The sequence below is a fragment of the Palaemon carinicauda genome, chromosome 32 (genome assembly GCF_036898095.1).
Source record: "Palaemon carinicauda isolate YSFRI2023 chromosome 32, ASM3689809v2, whole genome shotgun sequence".
Classification (NCBI taxonomy): Eukaryota; Metazoa; Arthropoda; class Malacostraca; order Decapoda; family Palaemonidae; genus Palaemon; species Palaemon carinicauda.
The window spans coordinates 77,476,267-77,502,201 of record NC_090756.1 but is presented as its reverse complement, the minus strand read 5'-3'; the positions used below and the strand labels follow the sequence as shown (position 1 = coordinate 77,502,201).

General features: G+C 42.0%; 1 protein-coding gene across 1 annotated transcript in view; it reads right to left on the bottom strand.

Annotated features, from left to right (window-relative positions):
* LOC137625787 (selenoprotein F) overlaps positions 1 to 22,149 on the bottom strand; it is a 39,816-nt gene extending 17,667 nt beyond the window's left edge. The window contains exon 1 of the mRNA XM_068356675.1: positions 21,963 to 22,149. Coding sequence (XP_068212776.1) covers positions 21,963 to 22,010 — 48 coding nt within the window. The 5' untranslated portion in view covers positions 22,011 to 22,149. The remainder of the gene's footprint in view (positions 1 to 21,962) is intronic.
* Between the last annotated feature and the right edge of the window lie 3,786 nt (positions 22,150 to 25,935).

Sequence of the window (25,935 nt, the reverse complement as noted above, 5' to 3'; positions counted from 1 at the left end):
CTTCGGGTAATGGGTTGGTAGTGGAAGAGAAGGTTAAGGTAGGTGATAATGGGAAAGGAAATGATAGTGATAGTAGTAATAGTGATGGTGATATTGAAGATAAGGGAATTAGGCATAGTAAGGATGAACAGAAAGGTGAGAGGAAAGATGAAAGGAAAGGTAAAAGTGATGTGAAGAAAGGGAAGAAAAAGTATCAGGCTGATAGCAAGGACGATCGTGAATGGGTGAAAGTGGTAAGTAAGAAAAAGGGTAAGAAAGGAATGGTTAAGGATAGGAATTTAAGTGTGGAAGTGGATTCATTATATTCAAATGAGGACGTAGGTAACAAGGGAGTAGACAGTGATGATAGCAGTGAGAATGAACGTGATGTGTGTAAGACTGTGTTTATGAGAGAGGTTCCTAGGTGTGCAAGTTTTAATGAACATAGCAGTAGGGATGTATATGACTTCTTTAGGGAATATGAAAAGTTTTGTCAGGCTAAGTATGGGGATAGTAAGAGAGTTTGGGCTAGGGAGTTGGGAGAATTTTTGTCAGGATATTTGTTGACGATGTATGGGGTGATAATGAGTGTAGGAGAGGTTGAGTATGAAAGTGTAAAGAATAGGATAATTGAACAGGTAAAACGTATGAAAGGTAGTGTTAGGTATAAGCGAAAAAATGATTTTGATGAAGCACGAATGAAGGTGGGTGAAGCAATCTCGATGTATGTATGTCGGTTAGAAACATTGGCTAGAAAGAAGTATGGGGACGAAGGAATAAATGAAAATAAGGAACTAATGAAGAAGTTTTTGGGTACAGTACCAGAGAGTGTATGTGAGTTTATTAATTTGAAACGGAAGGAGAAAATGAGGTGGACTAGAGAGAGATTGACTTGGGATGATATTTTAGAGATAGTTGAGGATTACGAGTTGGATAGGTGTATGAAAGAAAGTAAATCTGTGAGTGTAAGAACTGGAATGGAGGAATGTGTGCCAGAATTTGGTAGTTTTAGAGATGCTGTTATGAGAGGGCCAATGAGGGCAGCTGATAGTGTAGTAGATAGAAGTGTTAGGGTGAGTAATGTAGGAATACCTATGCCGAGAAATGACGGGTTTAGACAGGGAAACCAAGTTTGGAGAGATAGAAGTGCTAGTACGCAGCAAGTTAGGTTAGGTAGTGGTATCCGTGAAGAGAGGTGTTATAGGTGTGGGAAGGTAGGACATAAAAAGAACGAGTGTAGATGGGCATTAGGAGCATGTTTCGGGTGTGGAGAGACAGGGCATCGTATTAGCGACTGTAAGAAAGAGAAAGTGGTTAAGTGTTATCGGTGTGGTATGACTGGACACATAGCGAGTGGATGCCGTAATAATCGTATGAATGTAATTTGTGGTAATTGTGGTAAGGATGGTCATTATGCTAGAATGTGCAAGGAGCAACGGGGTAAGTGTACTGAATGTGGTGCAGATGGGCATGTAGCTAGGGTTTGTAGAAAGAAGGGGTCAAGTCAGCCAGGATGTTCGGGAAACTAATTACACAGAGGGTTCAGCTGGGTGAGTCCTCGTGTGTGTGGGGAGTGAATGTGATGCATGTTCGTGAGGGTTTATTGCATGAAGATGTGATGGGAGAAAGAGCACATGATTGCATGAGTGTGAAAATCACAAATTTTAAGTAATTTGTATTTTTCCTAACAATACTTACCGAAGAAACACTTTATAGGAGATTACTGGTAACTCCTCTCCGACGACCAGATTTTTACGTAGTTTCCCCCTACTTCCATGTTCTATACTGTCCTGAATAACGGGAAATAATATGACCTGGGGGCATTGCCCAGGCAGGTCGTCCGTCTTTGAGAAGCTCTCCCCAGTAAGTTTTCTGGTCGGTTCGGTGTAGAGTTGGTTGGTTTGATTGATACTGGTTGTGGTGTCAATTTAATGTTTAGGAATGCATATGATAAGGTAAAAGAGGGTTGTGAATTTAAGGGATGTAAGGGTGAAGTAAAAGGTATTGGTAATTTGCGTATGCCTGTGCAAGGGAAGTTGCGGGAAAATGTTATGATTGGGGGGCTGATGATGGAGGATAATGATTTTTACGTGGTTGAGGGAGCGAATGAGAAATATGACGTACTGCTTGGGTATAAATTTTTGAAAAAATGTGGTATGATTGTACATCCAAGTGTGAATATGATTGAAATAAAGGTTAAAGGTAATATTTGTGGGGAATTTTATTTAAAGGAAGACGGCAGAGTGAGTACGAAGGTGTGGAAGGGAGTGCCGTTGGTAGCAAAGGAAAGTGTAAAGTTATCGGGTAAGAAAGGTGAGGTTATTAGTGTAAAAGTTGCATGGCCGAGCAGTCTGGGAATTTCAAATAGTGACAAGGATGAATATGTAGTGGAAGGTATGGAAGCAGGTAATTTGGTGAAAACGAGTGCGTATATATATGATGGTGTTATGAATATGCAGGAACCCAAGGTGTATGTAAGGTTGTTGCCGTGTGTTAGGAGGAAGAGAGTACGCGGAATACGTGAGGGTGATTGCATGGGATGTATGTATACACTGATTAATGTAGAGGATGGAAGATATGTTAAGGCGAGACAGGTAATGGCTGGTAAGGTAAAGAGCGATGTTGATTGGGATTACGATAAATTGAAAGGAAGAATTAAGTTAGATGAGAGTATAAGTGAGGTCGAAAGGGAACGATTGCTTAAGATGTTATGGGATAAGCGGAGAGTTGTGAGTCTCGGTGACGATGATTGTGGGGGGTCAGACCTGCCAGAATTTAAAATAGTTCTCGGTGAAGATACCCCCATATATCAGCGTCCCAGGCATTTTTCTCCGCCTATTGCCAAGGAGATAGAGGAGCAGTGTCAGGAATTAGAGCGTATGGGTGTAATAGAAAGGAGTGAGAGTGCCTGGAATAGCCCTATTGTCCCTGTACGAAAGCCGGATGGAAGTTTACTTATGTGTATTGATTATAGGAAGGTGAATGAGGTGACTGTTAAAAAACGTTTTCCAATGAATGTGGTGTCTGATTGTGTTTATAAGATGCATGGAATGAAAGTTTTTACTAAATTAGATTTGGTGCGGGGCTATTATCAGATGCCTCTGGCAGAGGGGAGCAGGCCCATTACCGCATTTTCAAGTACAAATTGTCACTACCAATTTAAAAGGTTGAGTTTTGGTCTTGCTAATGCGCCTGCTGCCTTCCAAAGAGCGATGAATGTTGTATTGGCTGGTTTCGATCGACAGAAAGTGACTGTTTTTATAGATGATATTCTGATTGCGAGCGAGACTATTGAGGAACATATGCGGTTGCTTGAGGCAGTGTTGATGCGGTTAATTGAAGTTGGTGTGAAAATTAAGCTTGAGAAGTGTACATGGTTGTCCAGGGAGGTGGAATTTCTTGGGCATGTAGTGGGTGAATCTGGTATAAGGAAGAGTGACAAGTTTGTGAATAAGGTGCGAGAATTTCCACGTCCCCGGACTGTGCGTGAGTTGCGAGGTTTTCTTGGTTTGGTTGAGTTTGGGCGCAAGTTTGTTAGAGATTGTTCAGGTATAGGGAAGCCTTTGAATGAATGGACGGGTAAAAGGAATAGTACAAAATTGAAATGGGATGATCGGATGATAGAAGCGTTTGAAAGGTTGAAGGAAGAGGCCGCGAAAGACGTCACTTTGGCATTTCCAGACTATAGTGAAAATGCGAATATGCTAGAGTTGTATACGGATGCGAGTGGGGTGAGTATGGGTGGTTGTTTGGTTCAAACGCAGAGAGTAAATGGAGAAGAGAAATTGAGAGTAATAGCGTATGTTAGTAAAGCGTTTAATAAAGCTGAGCGGAAGTATTCGACGATTGACAGGGAATTGGCTGCAATACGATTTTGTGTGAAAGCATTGAAAGTATTTTTGTATGGTGTAAAATTCATTGTGCGTACTGACCATCAGCCCCTAGTGTACATGATAAGGAAAGAGTGTGTGAATGCAAGGGTTGCTAGAACCATAGAGGATTTGAATGAATTTGATTTTAGGTTAGAATATGTACCGGGAAATAAGAATGTGATAGCGGATGCGATGTCGAGGATGCATGGGAGGATGGAAGATAAAGAGAGTAATCAGAATTCTGAAAGGTTGCCTGAAGGTTTAGTTGTGGAGCAGATTTGTGAAGGGGAAGATATGGTATATAAGTGTATCCTAATGGGTTTAAGTAAGTTAATACAAGAAGGGTTAAATACGGAAATACCAGGTAGCGTAAGCGAGCTTAAAAGAAGGGTGATGAATGAAGTGTCAAAAGAAATGGTATATGAGGAGGAGAGTAGTGTACTAGAAGGGGAAGTATTATCAAAGATATTAATGGTGGTAAGTAGGTTGTATGGTGTAACTGTGTATTTGTATTTTGGATGGAATAGACCGATGGAATATAGGGCATGTAAGGAGAATGATAGGGAATATATTTTGAGGATTCAATGTAAGGAGGAATGTTGCAAATTGTTGAGTGAGAAGGATAATGGTGCAAGTGACCTTAATCTAAGATATGGGGGTATAGAGGACAGTGAACATGATGATGAACATATTGGTGAAGTGAGTGACAGAATTGGAAGGAGAGTAAATGTATGTATGCATGGTGTAAAAGGAAGGATGATGACATATGTGAATATAAATGAGAATGAATATTGTAGTTTAATTGATACGGGTGCTCAAGTGTCATTAGTAAATGAGTCGGTTATCAGGGAAATTGAGAGGTACAATTGGGAAGTGAAAAGACAGTGTACGAGTGTGAGAATTCATGGAATAGGTCAGGGAAGTTTACTTGTTTGGGAAGAAGTGAGGTTGAAGGTGAAACTAGGGAGTATGGAAGTTGAACATAATTTTATTGTGATGGGAGAGAATGAAATGCCTAGTTGTTTTTTGATGGGAATAGATTTTTTGAGGTTGCACCATGTGTCAGTTGATGTTGGTAAGGGTTTGCTTTCAAAGGATGGCTGTAAGGTAATAGTAATTGAGGATAATAGTGTATTCATGGCGAATTTTGTTGGCATGATTGATATTGCAAAGAGTGAAGATGATTTGTTAAGCAAAGAAGAGGTGGAAGAAATGCAAGGTGAATGTTTCGAAATAAATCGGTTACGTGAATGTATTTTAAATGGTATTAGGGTGGAAGAATGGCCGTGTGATTTGGAAGCGTATAAGAAAGTTGTTAAAAGATTTATTGTTTGTAAGAATATTGTGTATTTTTTGCATAGGGGAATGGATGAAGATATATATGTTCCTGTATTTCCAATGCATGCAGCTGTAAGTATGTGTATGGTAGTGCATGACAGGTATGGGCATATGGGGAAGAATAAATTGTGGGAGTGCATGCGAGAGAGGTTGTTTACGCCTGGGTTGAGTCAAATTTGTAGGGATGTAGCGACCACTTGTGAGGATTGTCAGAAGGGAAAGTATCAGAGCATGCATGCAAGTCCGCCTATTTTGAGGTTACGTATGAAAGAGCCATTTGAGATGTTTGTGATTGATTGTGTTTCGTTGCCTGTGACTGCGAGAAGACATGTGGGAATGATTGTCATGGTCGATCATATGAGCAAGTTTGCGTATGCAGTGCCCATCAAGAATAAAAGAAGTGAGACTGTAGCGAGAATGGTAAGTCAAGTGATGTTGCCGATGAGTGTGTGCAAGCCTGCGAAAATGTTAAGTGACAATGGTCCGGAGTTTGTTGGATGGGAGTTTGAGCAGATGTTGAGAGAATGGGGCATTGAACATGTGTATTCGACTCCGTATATGCCAAGTGCGAATGGTTTGGCTGAAAGGACTGTAAGAACCTTAACAGAAATTTTGCGGATGATGAGTGCATGTGATAATGATTGGGATTTATATGTTGGGCGTGCGTTGTGGGCGTATAATGCGACGGTGCACAAGAGTACTGGTATGTCTCCGTGTAAGTTTGTGTTGAATTTTGAAAAGATAGTAAGACCGAGATTGAGTGTGTCCGAGAATGATAGAGATGTTTGGAAGAAAGCAAATGAGAGATTTGAAAGCTACAAAGTGGGAGAGAAAGTGTTAAAAGAAGTAATTGAAAAGGGAAGAATGAATGTCAATAAGGTACGTGATAAGTTTGAAGGTCCATATGAGGTGTTAGATGTTGGTTCTAGTGGGTTGAGTTATGTTTTAGGTAAAGTAAGTGTGGATGGTAGTGTGGAAAAGGTTAGGGCACACCACAATCAGTTGCGGAAATGGAAGGAGGTACCAAGATATATTCAGGAGAATGGTATGACTAAATGGCTAAAAACGAACAAGTATGAACCGAGTATGTGTGAGGCATTAGGTTTAGAAGATAAGCAATTGGTGTTAGTAGAGTATGGAAGGAAAAAGAATTCTGAGAATTTTACTGGGGATAAAAGGCGGGGAAATTTTGTAGTTGTAGGCGGGAATCAGGATAAGCAGGACAAGGGTGTAAATGTACAGGTGAGTATGGAAGATAAATGTATTAATACAGATGAAACTTGGATGAGTATGAATGATACTTATAGTGTGTGTGGTTTTTCGTTAGATGAGGCAAGAGAACGTATGACGGACACGAGAATGAAAGATAGGAGAATGATAAGCAGTATGAATGATTCTTTTGTTAAAGTAGAAAATGGTTTAGATGTAATGGATGAATTGTTGACAGAAATTAGTGGGATTTTCGGGCCAGATGAAACTGGGGTAGATGAAATAGTGAATGATATCTTAGACGAGCAGAACATAGACGGAAGTAGTAATAGTACGTTGAATGAAAACGACATGGAAGAAGTGAATGAGAGAGTGCAGGTATATGAAGGCCCAGTTACTCGAAGCCGAGGCCCTGTTCCTGATTGCGACTGGGTAATGAGAAAATAGGTAAGTGTTGTGTGAGGATTTGGCAAAGTAAGGGGGGAGGAATGTGGAGGATTAATTTTATTTTAATTTATTTTTTTTGTTTGCCAAATCAAGGGGGAGAGAGAGAGAGAGAGAGAGAGAGAGAGAGAGAGAGAGAGAGAGAGAGAGAGAAATTGTTTACAGTATTGGCTTTAGTTTTGAGAGAGAGAGAGAGAGAGAGAGAGAGAGAGAGAGAGAGAGAGAGAGAGAGAGAGAGAGAGAGAGAGAGAGAGAGAGAGAGAGAGAGAGAGAGTTGTTTTAGTATTGTTGAATCGAGACATTTTATTTGCTTTAGCTTTGTAATTAATGATTGAGAGAGAGAGAGAGAGAGAGAGAGAGAGAGAGAGAGTGAGTGAGTGTGGGTGTCTATTTACTTAAGTTTGTCAAACCGCAAGAGAGAGTAAGAGTTTATTTGCTTTAGTTTTGTCAGAGAGAGAGAGAGAGAATTTAATTTGCTTTAGTTTTATTAGATCACGCGTGCGCGAGAGAGTATGTGTGTATGTGCGTTTGTGTGTGCGTGTTTTGTGTGTCCGCGGTGCGCGCTGAAGAAAAAGGGTAATTAGCGAATGATTGTTTGAAGTTGGAAAGATTGTTGGTATAATTGAGGTTGTTTGTTTACCTTTTTAGCTAGGATAGGGTGGTGATGAATGTCTTGGGCGAAAGCATTGGATATCGAACGATAGTAGGAGTCGGCTGTGTATTTTTTTTGCTCTTCGAAAGCCGGCTGTGAAGCTTTTTTTTATATTCTGAGTAAGTACTGTTTTTATTTATTTTTGTTAGGCGCGTTCATGAGTGATAGAAAGTTTATTGTTTATCTTTGATTATGGTGCGATAGTTAAGTTAGTTAGGAGTGTTCATAAGTGTTTTTTTTATTTTGGCAGGCCGCGATTCCTCCTTTGGAGAGACCGAATTTTGAAATTGAATTTGACTATTGATGACCTGGCTTACTTAAGGAACTTGTGTTTAGAATGCTCTAGTGGATTGATCAACTGTTGACGACCTGGCCTGTTTATTACAATTACGATTTCGATTGCTGTTACTGATGAGGATGATGATGATGATGATGACGATATAGACTGCCAAATTAAGTGAGGCAGTTATAGCAGATTGTGCCAGTGTTGCGTCTGCCAGGGAGTTGTGGCTTTGGCCGAAAAGGACTGTTGGCCCTTGTGTGGACAACGACGTCCACACATAAACAAATATTGGTTTTGGTGTGTCACGTGTGTGTGGATAAAGAATTCCACTCATAAACAAATATTGGTTTTGGGTGTGTTAATTTTAAGTGTTAGGGTTTTTTTATTTGAATGGTGATACGGTTTTTTTGGTATATTTATGAATGTAATGATTTGTTTTACGTGTATTTATTTTGGTTGTTGGTGGTTTATATGTTAAGCTTATTTTGAATGCAGAATTTTTTTGCTTTTGGTTGCGGTGAATATAATTTTAAGGCTATGTTTTGTTTTCATTTTCCTTCTGTCCAAGAGTCCAGTTTGAAGTAGAGTCAGGGGAAAGTTTGTGTTGTGGGACCATTGTCAGTAGGTGTGATTCAGGGTGTGGGGCTTGTTCTTGCAACATCCCGCCACACAGGGAGGCTCGAATCCCCGACAAATGTAGGAATTTTGCTACATTTCTTATGAGCCTCGTAAAAACAAGAGGAGCAGGGCTGAGGCCGAAGCACAGTGCTCGGAATTGGTACACCACATTCCTGTATACAAACCTCAGATACGGCTGAGAATCTGGGTGTATAGGAATGTGGAAATACGCATCCTGCAAGTCGAGAGAGACCATCCAGTCTCCCTCTCTGACTGCTGCCAGAACGGATTTGGTGGTCTCCATCGTAAATTTTGTTTTGACAACAAACACGTTGAGAGCACTGACATCCAGCACCGGCCTCCAACCTCCTGTATGCTTTGGAACTAGGAAAAGACGGTTGTAAATCCCCGGTGATTGAAGGTCCGAGACTTTCATCACCGCCCCCTTCTCTAGCAACTGAGACACCTGCAGATGTAATGCCTGTCTCTTTGACTCCTCTCGATACCTGGGAGAGAGGTCTATAGGGACTTTTACTAGAGGAGGTCTCCGTACAAAAGGTATTTTGTACCCCTCCTTTAGCAACAAAACAGACTCCCGGTCTGCACCCTTCTTCTCCCAGGCCTGCCAGAAGTTGGTTAATCTGGCCCCTACCGCTGTCTGAGGACGTGGGCAGTCAGACTCTGCCACGGGAGGACTTAGATCCTCTCCTCTTACCTCTCTTACTATCGGCACGAGAGCCTCCCTTACTGGGCGCTCTGCCACGAAAGGGCGGGATAAATCTCGTCGCTGGAGTATCGAACTTAGGTCTAACGACATAAGAGGACGAAGGAGCAGCCTTACGCGCAGACGTGGCCATCAAGTCATGGGTATCCTTCTGCACTAGAGACGCTGCGATATCCTTAATCAACTGCTGTGGGAACAGGGCAGAAGACAACGGCGCAAAGAGTAGCTCTGACCTTTGACAAGGAGTTACACCTGCAGACAGGAACGAACAAAGAGTCTCCCTCTTCTTAAGGACTCCTGCCGTAAAAGTAGCAGCGAGTTCATTAGAGCCATCACGGATAGCTTTGTCCATGCAGGACATAATTTGCACAGAGACGTCACGGTCAGCCGAAGAGATCTTCCTGCTCAAGGCTCCCAGCAACCAATCCAAGAAGTTGAAAACTTCAAAGGCCCGATAAACTCCTTTGAGGAGATGATCTAGGCCTGAAGAGGACCAGCAAACTTTCGAGCGTCTCATGGCCAGACGACGAGGAGAGTCTACGAGGCTTGAGAAGTCTCCCTGGGCAGAGGCAGGTACTCCCAAGCCGAGAACTTCTCCCGTGTCATACCAGACGCTCGCGCGAGAAGCCAGTTTAAAAGGGGGAAAAGCAAAAGCTGACTTCCCCAAACTCCTCCTGGTCATCAACCAGTCGCCTAGTAAACGCAAAACTCTCTTAGAAGAGCGAGAGAGCACTAGCTTAGTGAACGACGGCGTCGAAGCAGCTAGGCCCAGCGTGAACTCTGATGGGGGCGAACGAGGAGCAGCAGTCACAAAATGGTCAGGAAAAAGTTCCTTAAAAATAAGCATGATCTTTTTAAAATCAAGAGAGGGCTGAGCAACTTTAGGCTCCTCTCCATCCGAAAAAGTCCCCAAAGGCATATCAGTTGGAAGGGGATCAACGACTTCCTCATCCGACGGAACTTCGTCCGACAACTGCCGAGTCTCGTGATACGGAGAGACATGCCGAGGAGGCAACGCTTGACAGGCTATGTCAACAAGCGACGGAGCAGCAGCAACAGCTGAGGAAACGACGTCACGCCGCGGCTGTAAAGACTGAAAGTCTTGTGACTGACAAACAACAACAGCCTGAGTTGATTGTCGTTCGACATCACGTCGAGACTGCATTGACTGCAGGGTCTGAGCAGGAAAAACAACTTCCGACTGCGGCGACAGACGCTCAACGGCACGTCGAGGCAACGGAGTCGGTCGGCGAACGTCAGTGCGGGGCTGCGGTGACAGCTGCTGAACGTCAGTTCGAGACTGCGGCAAAGGGGGTTCCACGTCACGTGACGGACGTGAATGACGAGGAACACGACCAGCATCGCGTTTCAAAACACTAGAAACGTTAGCACTAACATCATACGGACGAGAAAACACTCTTTTAGGCGGCTGAAGGCCAGAGTCACGCTCATCGCACTGGCGAACTGCAAGCAAAGGATCATCGTGAACCTGTTCATGCTCATAATCTTCCATAAAGGAGGAAAGCTTAGACTGCATGTTCCGCAGGACAACCCACTTCGGGTCAACGGGAGTCGGAACGGGCCGTGACGTCGGTAACGTCTGCGCAGGCAAAACATTGCCCCTACCGAGACCCTCGGACTCCGTGTTACGTTTTCGCTTAACAGGCGAACAGTCATCCGATGACTGCAAGTGGTCAGAGCTGCCCCAATGGCTACAGCCAGAACGCTGGACCTGTCCTGAAGGGACTGACTTGCGCTTTAAGGGCCTAGAAACCTTGCGCCAAGGTTTCTTATGCGACAAGTCGTCGGAGGACGAGGAGAACTTAGTCTCACCCGTCTTATGGTAAGGACGTTCTTGATGAGAAACGTCTGATACCAAAGAGGGAACGTCTGTACGTCGGTTTACACCTCTCGCCCCCTTAAGTCCTACGACATTACTTCTCCCTGGTGCAGGGGAGCCTGAAAGAGGTCTCGGACTAGGGGAGCGACAAGCACGAACAGACGAACCCTCGGTTGCAACACTAAACACATTTTGCGCACTTTTCACTTTACCACTTAGATTTTCTGCTTTACCACTTTGACACTTCAACAACTTAACATCGGACATAAGTTGGTTCCTGTCCGAGGCTAAGGATTCAACCTTTTCACCTAATGCTTGAATCACTAAAAACATATCGCGCATTGAAGGTTCATGAGTGCTAGCAGGGGGTTCAGGAACTACCACTACAGGGGAAGGATTAGGTTCAGGGGCATGGGAGGAGGAAAATTCCAAAGATCTAGACGAGCTTCTCCTCACCCTATCTCTTTCGAGCTTACGAGTATACTTTTCATACTCTAGCCACTCGAATTCCGACAAGACCACGCACTCCTCACACCGATCTCCTAATTGGCAGGATTTACCCCGGCAATTAGAACAACAGTATGAGGGTCGATAGAGGCCTTGGGAAGACGTTTGTTACAATCTCTCGCACACTTGCGATATACAGGAGAAGGGTCAGCCATTATGAACAACCAGAGAAAATCCAAATTAAAGCCAAGTTCATCAACAAGAAACACAAGCCAAAAAAGGGTTTCAAGAGTTTTATTGAAGAAACACACCAACACAGCGAAAGCCAATAAAACAACCAAAACAAAGTACTTCACCAATTCGGTAGAAAACTCGAGGTCTAAAGCGAGCGGAACCAATGTTGTCGGTGACACCGACAGAGAAGAACTGAAGTGGTTGAGAAGTATATGCGGTATCTGGCCGATAGTCGGCGCAGGTGGGCACACCCGCAACCTTCATGGCAATCGCTTGCAAGTTTTTGGAATCTGTCGGGCCGTCGGAGACGTCAGCTATTTATATATTCACCGGCTAAGTTTAATATTTAAAAACCTGCGTCACAGAGTAATCTGCTAAGAAGGACCAGGGGCATAGCTATGCCCCTGACATCGTGAGTCGTCATGTTGAGATGATGTTTTGGTGATCCTCCTTTAGTCTCTCCGAGTGCTGATGACAAGAGAAGGGACCCGGGTGGGCTGTTGCTGTTCTCTAAAGGTTGAGTCTCATACCTTACCCTGGGTACAGTAACGGATGATCTGGATCGTCCGTTATCGAGTGGAGACTTGTGTAGGATCCGTCACCTCTAGAGATTGTGTCTGGCGACATACTCAGGGACGAAACTGAACATTGCCTTTCGCCCTTCTCATCAATGGGCGATGTGAGAAGAGAGACCATGAAGTTCCTTGACTCGTATGGCTGCTGTCAGTGCGTGTAGGAACATTGTCTTCTTAAACCAGGTGAAAATTTAATGTCTGGTGAAGTGGAACATGAGGAGGTCTCTTTAGAGATCGGAGAATTTGAACCATGTTCCGAGAGGAAGGTCTCAATTCCGACAGGAGAAAGGCAAGTTGTAAGTCCGTATGAGTTAGGAAAGGTCTATTGATGAGAGGATGTCCCTTCCTTTCAGTTTGAAGGTGAAGGATCAAGGTTGAGTGATCATCTTTACCTGTTGAAACTGAATAGGGGTCTTTTCCTCTTGCATATACTCAAGGATTCCGCTATTACTGGAATAGAGGTATCGAGTGGAGAGAGTCACTTTCACATGACACCAACCAACAAGACGTTATACTGCCTGGTAGACTGATGCTGAAGAATTCCTCAGATATCTAGAAAACCTTTTCGCAACTTATTGCGAAAAGCCTCTGTGGGAGAGGAGGTACTGGGTAGTCTCCAGGCATACAATCATAGCAAAGCTATAGCTTGTGGTAGGTGTCGAAGTGGGTTGTCTGTGATGTGGAGAGGGTTCTCTTGGAGAGACTATCAGCAGCTGCAAAACGTTTGGAAACCATTCTGCGTAATGCCATAGCGGAGCTAGGAGAGTCCTTGAGAGGCTGACCGATGTTCCAGCCTTCTTGAGTGCCCTTCTCCAGACAAAACAGGGACGAGACGTAATCGTCATTATTGTACCCACCGTTGTTGCCAGAGAGCCTTGGGGTCTAGGGCTGGGGAGCAACGGCAGCCTGAGGTTCAGGAGTGTTGCAAACAGATCCCTGTTGGAGGACCTCGTAAAGTCGGGACTTCGTCGGCTACAAGGTGATCCAAAGACCATTCGGTATACTTTATCTGAGATGCTGTGCACAGATTGTCGGCGAGCACATTCTATTAGTCTGGAATGAAGTGGGCTGATAGTGGTACCGAACAGACTTTGGCTCATCTTAGTGTTTATACTGTTGGATTGGAAGAGGCTCCGAGCAAGTTCCTTCTTGCTTGCTAATGTGAGCCTCTATGTGGTGTGGTGTGTCGTCCATCACAGTGGTCTGTTAGGAACCGATGAGGCTGCTGAAGGACTGGAAAATTGACCATCTCTTAAGAGATTTAAGTGAAGGTACTTTCGGACTCTGTCCAGAAGGCTGAGGTCGTGTGGTGCAGCACTATGGTCCCTCCCCTCTTCTTTTGGTGTGTTCTAAGCCTAGCATCAAGTCCGAGGGATGGGGAAGAATGACAAGGTTACACCGCTCTGTAGATTCTCGACTGACACCCATCCCTTGAGGTTTGTCCAAACTTCTGGTCCCATGGGGGTCAGAATGCCTGGGGGATCAAGGGCCTGATTCCAATCAGACTCAGGTCAATCTGGGATGGGAGTTCTTCTCGTTTTTTAAAAGGTTTTGTGGAGATTGGTGTCTAGAATCATTCCCAGATACACCAGTCTTCTGGGAGGGAAGTAGGGAAGACTTCCGCAGGTTAACCTTTATCACTGGATCTTGGTAAAAAGACTTCAAAAGTCCCGGTGCAACGCAAGGTTGCCACAGAGTCTGCTAAGGTCAGTCAGTCGTCCCGAAACGGAGGAGACAGAAGCCAATCCTGTGAGACCAGGATGGGTGTAGTGGGAAGACCGAAGCACAGTGTGGTGTTTCTTGATTGTCTAGACTGAATCTTCCAACCTTCCTAGATGGATGGTTTGGACCTGGAAGTATGTGGCCTTTAGGTCCAGAGTGCAAATGAAGACCTGGAGACCTTGTTCGAACTCCAACATGGTGTGAACATCGACCCAAAAGGACAGCTCCTAGCGGATCCTTTTGCAGGTTAGATTGTTGACGCTGGAGTCTTGACTCATGTCGTAAAGGATCAGACACGATACCCAGAGTACGAATTCTTCCCTGAGAGAGAATTCCTTCAACTAACAGAAGGAAGGCAATGCTTAGCCCTACCATGCGCACTGGTGGGATCGATGCTATTCCTTAGAATAGAAACAATCTGGCGAATGTTAATCAATGGTTAATGGTTGGGTATCGTGGTTACTGTGCAGTTGGAGAGTGCTTGCAAGTAGTTCCCTGTCAACAAGCCATTGATGAGGGTTGTCGAACGTTTGCTAATCACTTTAGAGTGATGGCAAACGGCCAGTAACGAGAAGTATGTTGTATACCTTCTGATCTAGGGAACTACGGGCAGAGGTTGACTATAAGTCCGAGTCACGAACTGCTGGCGAATTGCCGATGATCGGTGAATTGGTGGTCTGTGAGCTGATGGTGAGCTAGAGATCAGCCAGCTGACTATGGTCCCTCCTGCTTGGTCAGATATCAGCAAGCTGAAGATGGGCTGGTCAGAGATCAGCGAGCTGAATTCAATGATCTAAGAAAGATGAGCTGCCCATCGGTGATCTAGTGATCAGCAAGCTGATGACTGGTTATTGACTAGTAATCAGTGATTGGAACGCTAGCAATCGGAGATCGTTAACCATTGGAGGGACTAGAGGTCAAAGATCAGCGTTGAGCTAGCAATAGCCAATCTGGTGATCGGCGATCTAGCGATCAGCAAACCGTGAACTAGCCATTAGCTAACTGTGAACTAGCCATCAGCAAACCGTGAACTAGAGATCAGACTGTTGATGCTTTCCTGTTTGCTGAGGGTAGTCTGTCAAGGAAAAAAGAAACTTCAGAAGAGACAGGGACCAAGGATTCCCTGTTTCGATTCCCCTTTTAAGATGGAATCTTCAGGATCTTGAATCCTCCTGTGAAGCCTTCCCGGGGGCCATGTTATGCGTTTGCGGGGAGAGGAATGGGACAATGGTGACCTATCCAAAAAGTTTTATTCCTTTTTTTCTGCCTATTGTGCGAGTGTGCAGGAGAGTACTGGAGCGATGGCACACAGGATATGCTGGTGCTCAGTTTCTGCTGAAGCGCAGTTTCCGGTGAATGTGCAGAAGAGCAGGCAAGCGCTGGCTCTTTGGCAAGATCTGGCGCATTGGATCTGAGACTGCAACTGCGCAGGAGGGCGCAGGAAAGAGCAGAAGAGCGCTGGCGCGCAGTAAGGCACTATGTAGTTTTGTGCAGTCCCTAGAATGTGCCGAAGTGTGTGAGTGGTTGCGCTAGGGGGGGGTGTGTGAGAGTACTATTGATGCACACGGAAGGCTTTGGAGTACGCGCGTGGGAGACCATTGGCACGCGTGCGGGAAGACCAATGGCACGCGTGGGAGACCATCGGCGTCCGCGCGCGGAAGACTGTCGGCGCACACACGCGCGAAGACCAATGGGGCGCCCGCGCAAGACCGTTGACAGGTGTGCACGCGTGGTAGGTTGGCAGGTCAGCTAGCAGGACAATCAGGAACTGGGTTGTGCCCTTTGGAAGGGCGAACATCCACCGATGGCAACCGTGAAAGGTCCATAGAAGAGTAGGACTAAGCTGCAGCACAAGGTTGCGCAGGTAGGTCTGCTGGTAGGATGATTAGGAATTGATGATGCCCCTGAGGGCCGGTGGACCAGCAAACTGACCTTAGCAGAGTGATCCTCCGAAGAGGTGCCTCTATGAGTGGCCTCTCACGAACGAGAAGGAAGAACACTTCGTAAGAGAGACTTGCCTAAGACTGTGCTCCACCCCTGAAGGAAAAGAGACTCAGCAAGGGGGGAAAGTAGTCGAGACGAAGACAGCAATCGGAGTCTGTGAAGTGGTTGGATCAGCAAGCTGTAGCGATCCTCCGAAGAGGAGTCTCTATGAGTGGCCTCTCTCACGAACGAGAGGGGTGATCACTTTGTAGAAGAGACTTGACGACGCCCATTAGGGATGGTGGATCAGCAAGCTGACCATCAACAGTAGCAATCATCTGAAGAGGAGTCTATGAATGGACTCTCGTGAACGAGAGGTGATCACTTCGTAGAATAGACTTGATGACGCCCATTACAGCCGCAGGATCAGCAAGCTGACCTTCAACAGTAGCAATCCTCTGAAGAGGAGTCTCTGAGTGGCCTCTCCCGCAAACGAGAGAGGTGATCACTTCGTAGAAGAGACTTGATGACGCCCATTAGGGCCGGTGGATCAGCAAGCTGACCTTCAACAGTAGCGATCCTCCAAAGAGGAGTCTCTATGAGTGGCGTCTCTCACGAACGAGAGAGGAGAACACTTCGTAGAAGAGACTTGCCTAAGACTGTGCTCCGCCCCTGAAGGAAGAGAGACTCAGCAAGGGGGGAGAGAAGTCTGGGCGAAGTCAGTAACAGCAGTCGGAGACGATGAATTTATTAAGATGTGGGAAGTTCTCCCTCTGAAGGGAGAAACAACCTCACATCTGGGGAGGAAACTTTCCCTCGGAAGGGAAAGTTGTCCAACCCCTGGAGGCGAACCTCCTGGTTAGCGTTCTAAGATGATCTGAAGTGCTGGTCATGTTGTCACGGGCGTACTTCTAAGACAAGGGATGACGCCCAAGACGACGTCCTCCGATTGACGGCAGTGACAGCAGATTCCCCAGGCATGAACAGAATACCTCTGCTTCGTCAGCACTCTTAGTCGAATGAAGAAAAAACTGCATAGTTAACTGGGAAAAAATAAAATTAATTATTTAACAGAAAATTCCCTAGGGAGAAACTGCGAGGGAACAACATAAAATAAGTATTGCGCCCTTCCTTCCACAGTCGACATCCACAAGGGAAGGGAGGGGCAGAGTAACTTTAATAAAAAAAAAAGGAATTACAATTATTTAAATCAACTAAGAATATTCACTAATAGTGAGAACCACTGATCCTCCGAAGGGAAGTGTTCCTCACGGAGAAAAGCTGAAAAGTTAAAATTATAATTATAATTTCACTACAAATAATTGAGACAAACAATCGGAAGCGCAACCCACCCCGCGAATGGGAAAGGTGCTCTTCCCAATAGTACACTGTTGTTGAAAGGTGAACGAACTTGAGAAGAGAAAGACCGTAGTCAAGCTCTGAGAGGCCACATTCCCTTCACTCAATAATCCATGTTTCCCATAGGAAAAGGGAAGAGGTGAAAACAATAGTTGAATGAAGAGGGTCCAGAGCGATGACGATTCCCCTGCAGCGGCCGAGTCAACGGTTATACTGTATGCAGACGGGAAGACCAAAGACCAGAGAGGGAGAGGTCGTTCCCCACGAAGTGGAACTGTGCTGGCCTTGTTCCGGTGCTAATGTCCTTTCCCTCTGTTGGAGAGCCTGTTAGCCCCAAGGAGGGCCACAGCCAACGTGTCAGCTGAAAGACACCCCTGCAGAGGAAGTCTGAATTGCTTCTCCAGGGGAAGTAATCGGTACTTCCCGATTGTTCACCAGAGAAGACCGTCCGGGCTGAGGAGTCTGAGTGACAGGATTGAGCCGCCGAAGTAAGGTGAAAGGATTTTCTTTGACTTCAAAGATGAACCACAAGATGAAGAATACCTCTGCCTCCTTCTCCCTGCTCTACTAAATCTCTGCCACTGGGGAGGGAGGCCACTCCCTACACGTTACATGGAGACGCCTGTGTACAAGTGTGCCCCTTGCACACAGGACAAAGGGCATGAGGATCAGTCTACAATGCATACATGAAGGTGCCATATTGGCACCTTTCATTGCCTGGACAAATCTGCATTCCTAAGGGAATGCACACACTTACATACCAGAGAAAAAAGGAAAGTTATAGAATTTCAGTCCAGTTAGTTTTATTATTGATTTTTAAATTGTGTCAAACAGGAGAAAATTGACCACTGCTCTATTCCAAGCCAAAATAAAAAGTGGTTTGTGTTGGCTACTGCATGTGTAAGCAGGGCAGTTGGTCTAACCCCTACTAGCCTACCATCAGCTAGAGAAGGGTTGTTGCACCTCGCTGAAAGTATCACGGATAGTTTCAGCCGTCGCCAAAATATATCTCTCCATAGTAAAGAGCTGAAAGGTTTGTATTTGGTGCTGAAACTTATGACAAATTTTCATATCACTTACAAGCACCATACATTTTTAGGTTTTATTGTAGTGTATTACAGGGCAATGTAACCTAGGAAAACAACTACTTTTTCTTATAGGAAAAATTACGCTCTCTTCGAAAATGACACTCGTTCCCGTCGCAAATGAATAGTTTCAGAAATAAATATACATCTATATCCTACGATAATGGGGGACCCCCAGTGGGAACTCGGGATTTTGGGTGGGTAAAACATACTGGGGAAAAGATATATAATCGTAAAACAAGCCTGTTCTTCTCTATACATTACCTTCTTGAATGTATTATAAACGGAGGAAAATACAAAACAGTATATCTGGATCAACTTTGTAGGCGCCGTTGCAAAGATTATTTCATGAAAAAATACAGTAACCAGTGCTGCCAACGTCTGATGTAGATCAAATGTTAGCATTCCATGCTAACATTGGCACCCGTACGTATGTACGTTCGTGCATATCATTTTTCGACCTGCGCAAAAACCCCGCCTCCTACACAGAAGCTTTTCCCCCTCCAATTACTCGTTTTATTATCGTATACCTTTTAAAATCATCTCATTTTATATTCCCATTCAATATTATTTATCATACATTCCATTTTATCTTCCTATATTGGGTTTATTTCTTTTGTTATTTCCTTTTCACTCCCCGGTTCACAAATATTTGCTCTGGATTAGTTTCCCTATCCAGTTCATTCATGTTAAAATCATCTCGGTTCATATTCCCATTAAATATTATTTATCATACTTTCCATTTTATCTTCCTATATTGTTTTTATTTCTTTTGTCATTTCATTTTCACTCCCTGGTTTCACATAAATACTTTCACTGGACTAGTTTCCCTATACAGTTCATTTATGTTTACCCTCTAGACTCAGTTGTTTTTCCCTTAACCAATCACGAACCGATCCGTATTCAAAGTTTCCACAAGGGAGTTGTCAACTGATATTTTCCTACCCCCTTCCTTTATCTCTTTAAGTGGTCTGTTCATACCCCTTCCACCAAATCCTTTTCCCTTGAAACCTTTGTCCTAGTAATGTGTCCGTCATTTCAAGTGAGATTTATTTTTTTCGTATTTTACGATGGAGGAAGTTATATAGATACTTGTAATGGCTGCAGTATTCCGTACCTATAATCATTTGCTAAATTCCATGGTGATTTTTATGATTCTTCAACCAATGTTGATAATTTCCTGAAAGCACACAACGTAATTAATAACTCTTACAGTGCCCCAAGTGCCGTTCCCTCCTATCTTACAGGAAAGACGTTCACATGTTTTATTGTAATATCGAATTCAACATACAGTACCTAAAACCAAAAAGAAACGTCGTTGTGGTTATACCGTTACTTCTTATAAAGGTACATTTTTGGGAAAAAGTCGTCTACCCCTATGGAAGATAATATTATTTGCAAACCACTTTTTACATAAACATTAGCCCCACAACCATCCACATCCTAGTCATAGGAGTTAAGCCGTCAGTCTCACCCTCCCGTGATCCGCAAGTTTCGACGTCTTCTTCATATAGGTAAGTCATTCCTCAATAGTCATTATGTGTGTTTTGTGACCGGGGAACTCCTAGGGTAGGTTAGGTGGGTTTGTTAGGTTCTGTACCCTTTTTGTACTTTTTATATATTGTGTAAAACTAATATGGAAAAATTATTTAAAATACGTATGGAAATATCTATTATTACTATCGCTAGTAATGTCACCGTACCGTTGGTAACTCTGTGTATCATTCGTAACATGGAGAACTTTACCGTTCTCAGTAAATACCTGAGGTTTGTGACCTGTCATACTACTAGCTTAGGTTAGGTAGGTTTGTTAGGTTCTGTACCCTTTTTGTACTTTTTATATTTTGTGTAAAACTTATATGGAAAAATTATTTAAAATTCGAATTGAAATATCTAGCATTGCTATCGCTAGTAATATCACCGTACCGTTCGTAACTCTGTGTACCATACGTCAACGTTGGTAACACTGTGTATCATTGGTAACGTTGCTAATGTTATCGTTCGCAGTACATTCGTAAGTGAAGTGACACCGTTGAACAAGTGCTTATATTAAATATTTTAACACAACATATATGACAACGGTGATTATATTTAACCATTTTAACAGAAAATATATGTTTTCCTGTAGGAAATAACGTGATTTAACCGGTTTTCACCTTCATTTCATCCGTAATAACAGCAACCAATTCGACAACTTAAAGTTAGCCGAATTGGTTGATGTTTGTTTGCGGTTGAAATGAAGGGAAAATTCGGTTAAATAAAGTTATTTACTATAGGAAAATATATATTTTCTGTTCGAAACCACACCCTATAATACAATACAAAATTACCCATTTTTACGATTTGTTATCTTGTTTATCATGCATTTCTGATCACTACTGTTGTGCAAATCACTATCTTTTTTTTTCTTGTGAGTGTTCTCCCCACCCAAAATGCCGGTTTCCCACTGGGATCCTCCTTGTTTGTTATTATAAAGGGGGGACTTATGAAAAGGCGATTTACCCAATATTCTTGGCCAGAAATGGATAAAATACAAAACGAGTATAAAAAATATATGGTTCATGTATTTAGGTAGATAAAGTATTATATATACAGAAAAATGCATGACCAAAAATGGAATTCTTAGTTAAAATCTGTAACTGTCAAACTGGCCACCAACTACAGGATATGGGGTCCAAAATCATGCATTTTAAGAGATCCTTTCAATTATAAGTTCCTATGTCATAACTAATTTTCTACTATTTCATAATACAATCAAAAAGCCTTCAAACTGGGTACAGTGTAGGCTGATAAATACAAAAATCCTAAGGGCTGCTTTATAGTAACTTGGGGATAGTTTGTTATACATATTTTTAGATAAGATTTTTCACACTTCTGACCATCCTTTGCATTCAGATCTTCCCAGACAGTGCCAGAAGACCCTGGTACTCCCCACCCATCAACATCCCAATCATAAGGCAAGCCATTATTTTTCATAGTGAATTTTAAGGTTTGTGACTAGAGAAGAAAAATAATTAAAAGGGTTTAAAAATATCCCTGAAATAATGTCCAAAGAATTAATAACAAATTGGGATGGTTAGTTCGGGTGGATTGTTTGACACTGGCTTAATCTACCGAAACATCTTAACTAGATGTTGGCTAACCTAGCCTTTGGTTGTATATATATATATATATATATATATATATATATATATATATATATATATATATATATATATATATATATATATATATACAAGCTGTGTCCTTAATTACTTATCTACCCTGCGACCCACCTTACACTGCCGTATTCTAAGTTGGCCGTAATCAAACATGCAAGTGGCTGCTATCATACATACACCCCGAACATTTTCCCAAAAAAGAAAAACGATTTGGTAAGAAATAAGAAAAATATCGCCTGTCCAACCAACTACATTCTACCCCTTTAATATTGCACTGGCCTACAGTGAAACCGGCCAGGATTACTACCTACACATATATATTAGACAAAATATATGACTTTGGGACCACTTGTGTTAAGTAGACATATATACGGCAGTCTCTATCAAATAATGACCTATTAAACAAATTTGAATAATCAAAATACGATTTAGTTATAGAAATATGGCCCGTCTCCCATTGGCTTCAATAGTCGAACCTTTCTTTTTAAAATACTCACCAAACTGGTGACCACCAGCACAGCCACAGCCCCTGGGTCAACCATCATTCTGATGGTGACCTCCTCCAAGTAGTTTAGGGTTGTTTTATTGCCTACAGTCCTCCGTCAACTGTGTAGATTACATGGCAAACTGGCTTAACACGACACTAGTCATTTGACTCATTTGTTTACTAACCACGGTGACGTGGAAAAGGGCCTGTTAGCTATGTAAAAATAGCTATATATTAAAGCTTTTATATTATTATATTTAAATATTTTATTGATTTAATCAAATAATAAATTTATTTGAAAACTTATTAATTCATAATTCTATATAATAATCTATATATTTGAATATATAGCAGAGTTTTAAAGATTTCTCCTTATTATTTTGTACGGAACGCATTCAGTCTTTAGCAGAAAGGGTACCGTTGGTTAAATAAAAATAAGTTATTTTATTATATTTTAAGGTTTTATTGACCTAATCACCCCAAAAAAATATTTTTAAAACCTAAAAACTTTATAATTCTATATAATTATCTATATATTTGTATATATATAAAAATAAGAAGATTAGTCCTCATTATTTTGTACGTAACGTTTCCAGTCGTTTAGTGTAACAAGTCAAGGGTATGTTACAGGTAATTAGAAAAAAAACTTTATTCGAATAAACTCTTTATTCGTATTCAATATTTAATTTTATATAAATTTGATTACACCAACCAATGATATGAAATATTTGAATCATATATGTAAAGTAATAAATCTAAAATAAATACTTTTGTTACACGATAAAACCAAATGGAAACAAATTAACTATAGTTATAAATTTCAAATTATGTGAATATATATTACCCAATCCTCAAAACTATAAATAATATTTCAAGTTTAATTTATCTTTATTATATCATTAGATAAATGAGTTATCTAAATATGGTATGTAAGTGGTAGCATAAGATTGTTTTGCCGGCCGCCTTATCTTTACACACACACACACACAAATGTCTTAAGTTTCTTCTAAAAATGAAATATTTTTCATTTATCAAGTCTCGAATTTGAACTACTTTGTTACAAATTTCAATTTATAAGTTTTCACTGTGCTTGCAATATTTTATTCTTCCTTGTTTCCTTTCCTCGCGGGGCTATTTTCCCTGTTGGGGCACCTGTGGCTTGGCAAATAATAATAATAATAATAATAATAATAATTTATTGATTGAATTTACTATACGATCATTTGGTTTGTTCAACTTGGAACATTTTATACATTCTGTTAAGAACAATATCATTTACCCATTTAAGTACTTAATGAAGAGATTTGAAATTTTTATTTAGTATAGTCTGCATTTTTACCTTTTCCTGCTATCTTTCTTATTTTTTTTTTATTACAGATTTATGGCACTTCCCCCTTAGCATCCTGTATAAGATTTTATTGGACCATCTAAAATCTCCATTTTCTTCTGTTGTTACTATATTTTGTGGAACCTCATTATCTTTTTAACTTGAATCCTTTTTTTTCTAATGGCAAAATCTCTGGTTTTTAATCATATTACCCTCTATTGCATTCAGCACTGACCAATTAAGGTAGTTGAGATTACAACAGTTTCATAGATTATAATTCCCATTTCCAGGGTCACACAAACATAACTTTTCCAAAATCATACGTTTTTTCATCCGTCAAAATAGGTGTCAGACAGACATAATCCTGCAACAGGGCTAGACATTGAACCAAAAAAACCCTTCGTCTCCCTGCATGTCTTTTATTCTTTTTTTTTTAAACTGTTACTAATCCTATCTAACATCGCAAGAGGGTCTGCCCGTCTCTTTTATTCTTCTCCTGTACTTCTCTTTCTCCCTCTTTCCTTATTCTTTCCCATCCTGAGTACCTGCCTTCGAGCTATAAACTGGATTGTATCCAGGGGTACTCTTCCTTCCCCCATATTCCTCACTTCCCTATCCTTATCCTTAGGGTCACACACCTCAACTTTGCCAAGTTACCATATCTCATTATTTCATATAATGGATTTTTCTTTTCTTTTTCAGAATGCTGCATTTATGATAAATCTTTTGATTGCAACCCACACATTCCCCTGCGTGATTATATTGATACAATTCAGATTTCTACCTTTTAGGGCTTATCCTCTTTATTCTTTCCAAATATTAATACAATGGATTTTTTTTTCTGGTTTGGTGCAGAAAGTTTCCTTTCTATTGCTGCTTTTACTCCTATTTTTATTTTGCTGCTGTTGTACAGTGCCCAGTGAACACTGTAGTGCAGTGGTAACATATTCGCCTAGCATTCGCACGGCAGCAGATGGATCCCAGCCCGGGACCGTGAGTTTAAGCTATTTACTGGGGAGGCCACTACTGTGGTTGGGCACCACAGTGGGAGGTAGGACTTACCTGGCTGACATTCTGGCGAGCATCTATTCTGATGAGATTGGAACTGAAACCAGACATCTTTAATCTTTACACATCCCTTATCAATGACACATTCTGGCTTAATTAATTTCCCTTAATTGTTACCATGAAATAGTTTAGGGGCTTCCCTTAAGCTCTATTTCCTCAGTTTTGCCCACCACTTCCTGTCTTGTTCATTTTGTATAGTAATCAAAGACAGTAACTGTCCATCTACAATAATAAGGCCTATCACCCATGTAATTTTTGTCAAAACACTTGGGCCCCCACCATGCATTTTTCATAATCTATGAAAGTGTCCGGAAAGGGGTTTTATTTCAATGCCTATTTTATTATCTATCGTTTCTTTTATTAATCCTTTGAATCTAATCATTTTCAGGTTCCTGAAGAGTTTACTATAACCAATTTGTGCAAAGATTATGGCACTGAATTGGACTGTTGTATGGAGTGATGAATCCCAAGATAAGACATTTTAAAAGAATATTATTGGCAATAGTTCGAGGAAAAGCGAGCCACAAGGAGAGGTAGGTTATACAAAGTAGTAGAAGAGATTCACAGGGAGATGTGAAAAGAAAACCAGAAGACAATGAAAACAAAGATTAAGGTGTGTGAAATCTGATGAATTAGAAAAGGATCATAAAAATCAGTTGAATTAAGGATGGAAAAAAGAAAAAAAAAAAAAAGACTACTAAAGCACAATGGAAAAACAATAGACGAATATATCATGACGGAAAGGGCAAAAGAAAAATGGTAGAAGGGATTAAGGAAGAAAGGCCTAAATGGAGCAACAGTCTCTTGGGATTATAAGAAAATGAGCCAAAATCTGAGGGGTCAAAGTTACGATCAAAATGGCTACAGAGTGTATTAGCACCACCTATCGACACGTAGTAGATTTTAACAGCCAAGTTCCAGCTTTGCCAAAACCACACTCCAATTAAAGGAATCAGGTTTCCAAGTTTGTGTACTGTATTTAGGAATAACTCCTCAAAACCTGCTGCGGAGTTTAAGTCTAAGACTGCAAGTTCTGTAGAATTTAGTGGTACAGGTAACTGGCATTGAAGTGGCAAGTGAGTATACTTTCACATACAGTTCTTCTAATTTGGAAGATCCGTACTATGTCACACTAAATTTAAATAATAGCAATAACATTAGATTTCAGGTAGACACTGGTACTGCATGTACCCAAATTAGCGAGCACAAGTTCCGTAAGTTTTCCTAAGGCTACCCCAAAATTAATGCCTTCTTCAACTAAATTGAAGAAGAATGGTGGGTCTAACATTCCCATATGTTTAAAGGCCACTCATGAATGGCAGGAGCAAGGGACAGTAACACGGCCCTATCAAACAAGACAATACCCTAGAGAATGACCATATATACATATAATCAGCGTCCAAGCCCCTCTCCACCGAAGCTACGACCAGGGAGGACCAGGCAATGGCTGATGATGGCTCCCTCAAACCCCCATCCTTAGCTCACAAGGCTGGTGAGGTTGCAACTACCAAAGAAACTAATGAGTTTGAGCAGGACTGGAACCCCAGTCTGGCGTTCACCAGTCGGGGACGATACCACATCGGCCACC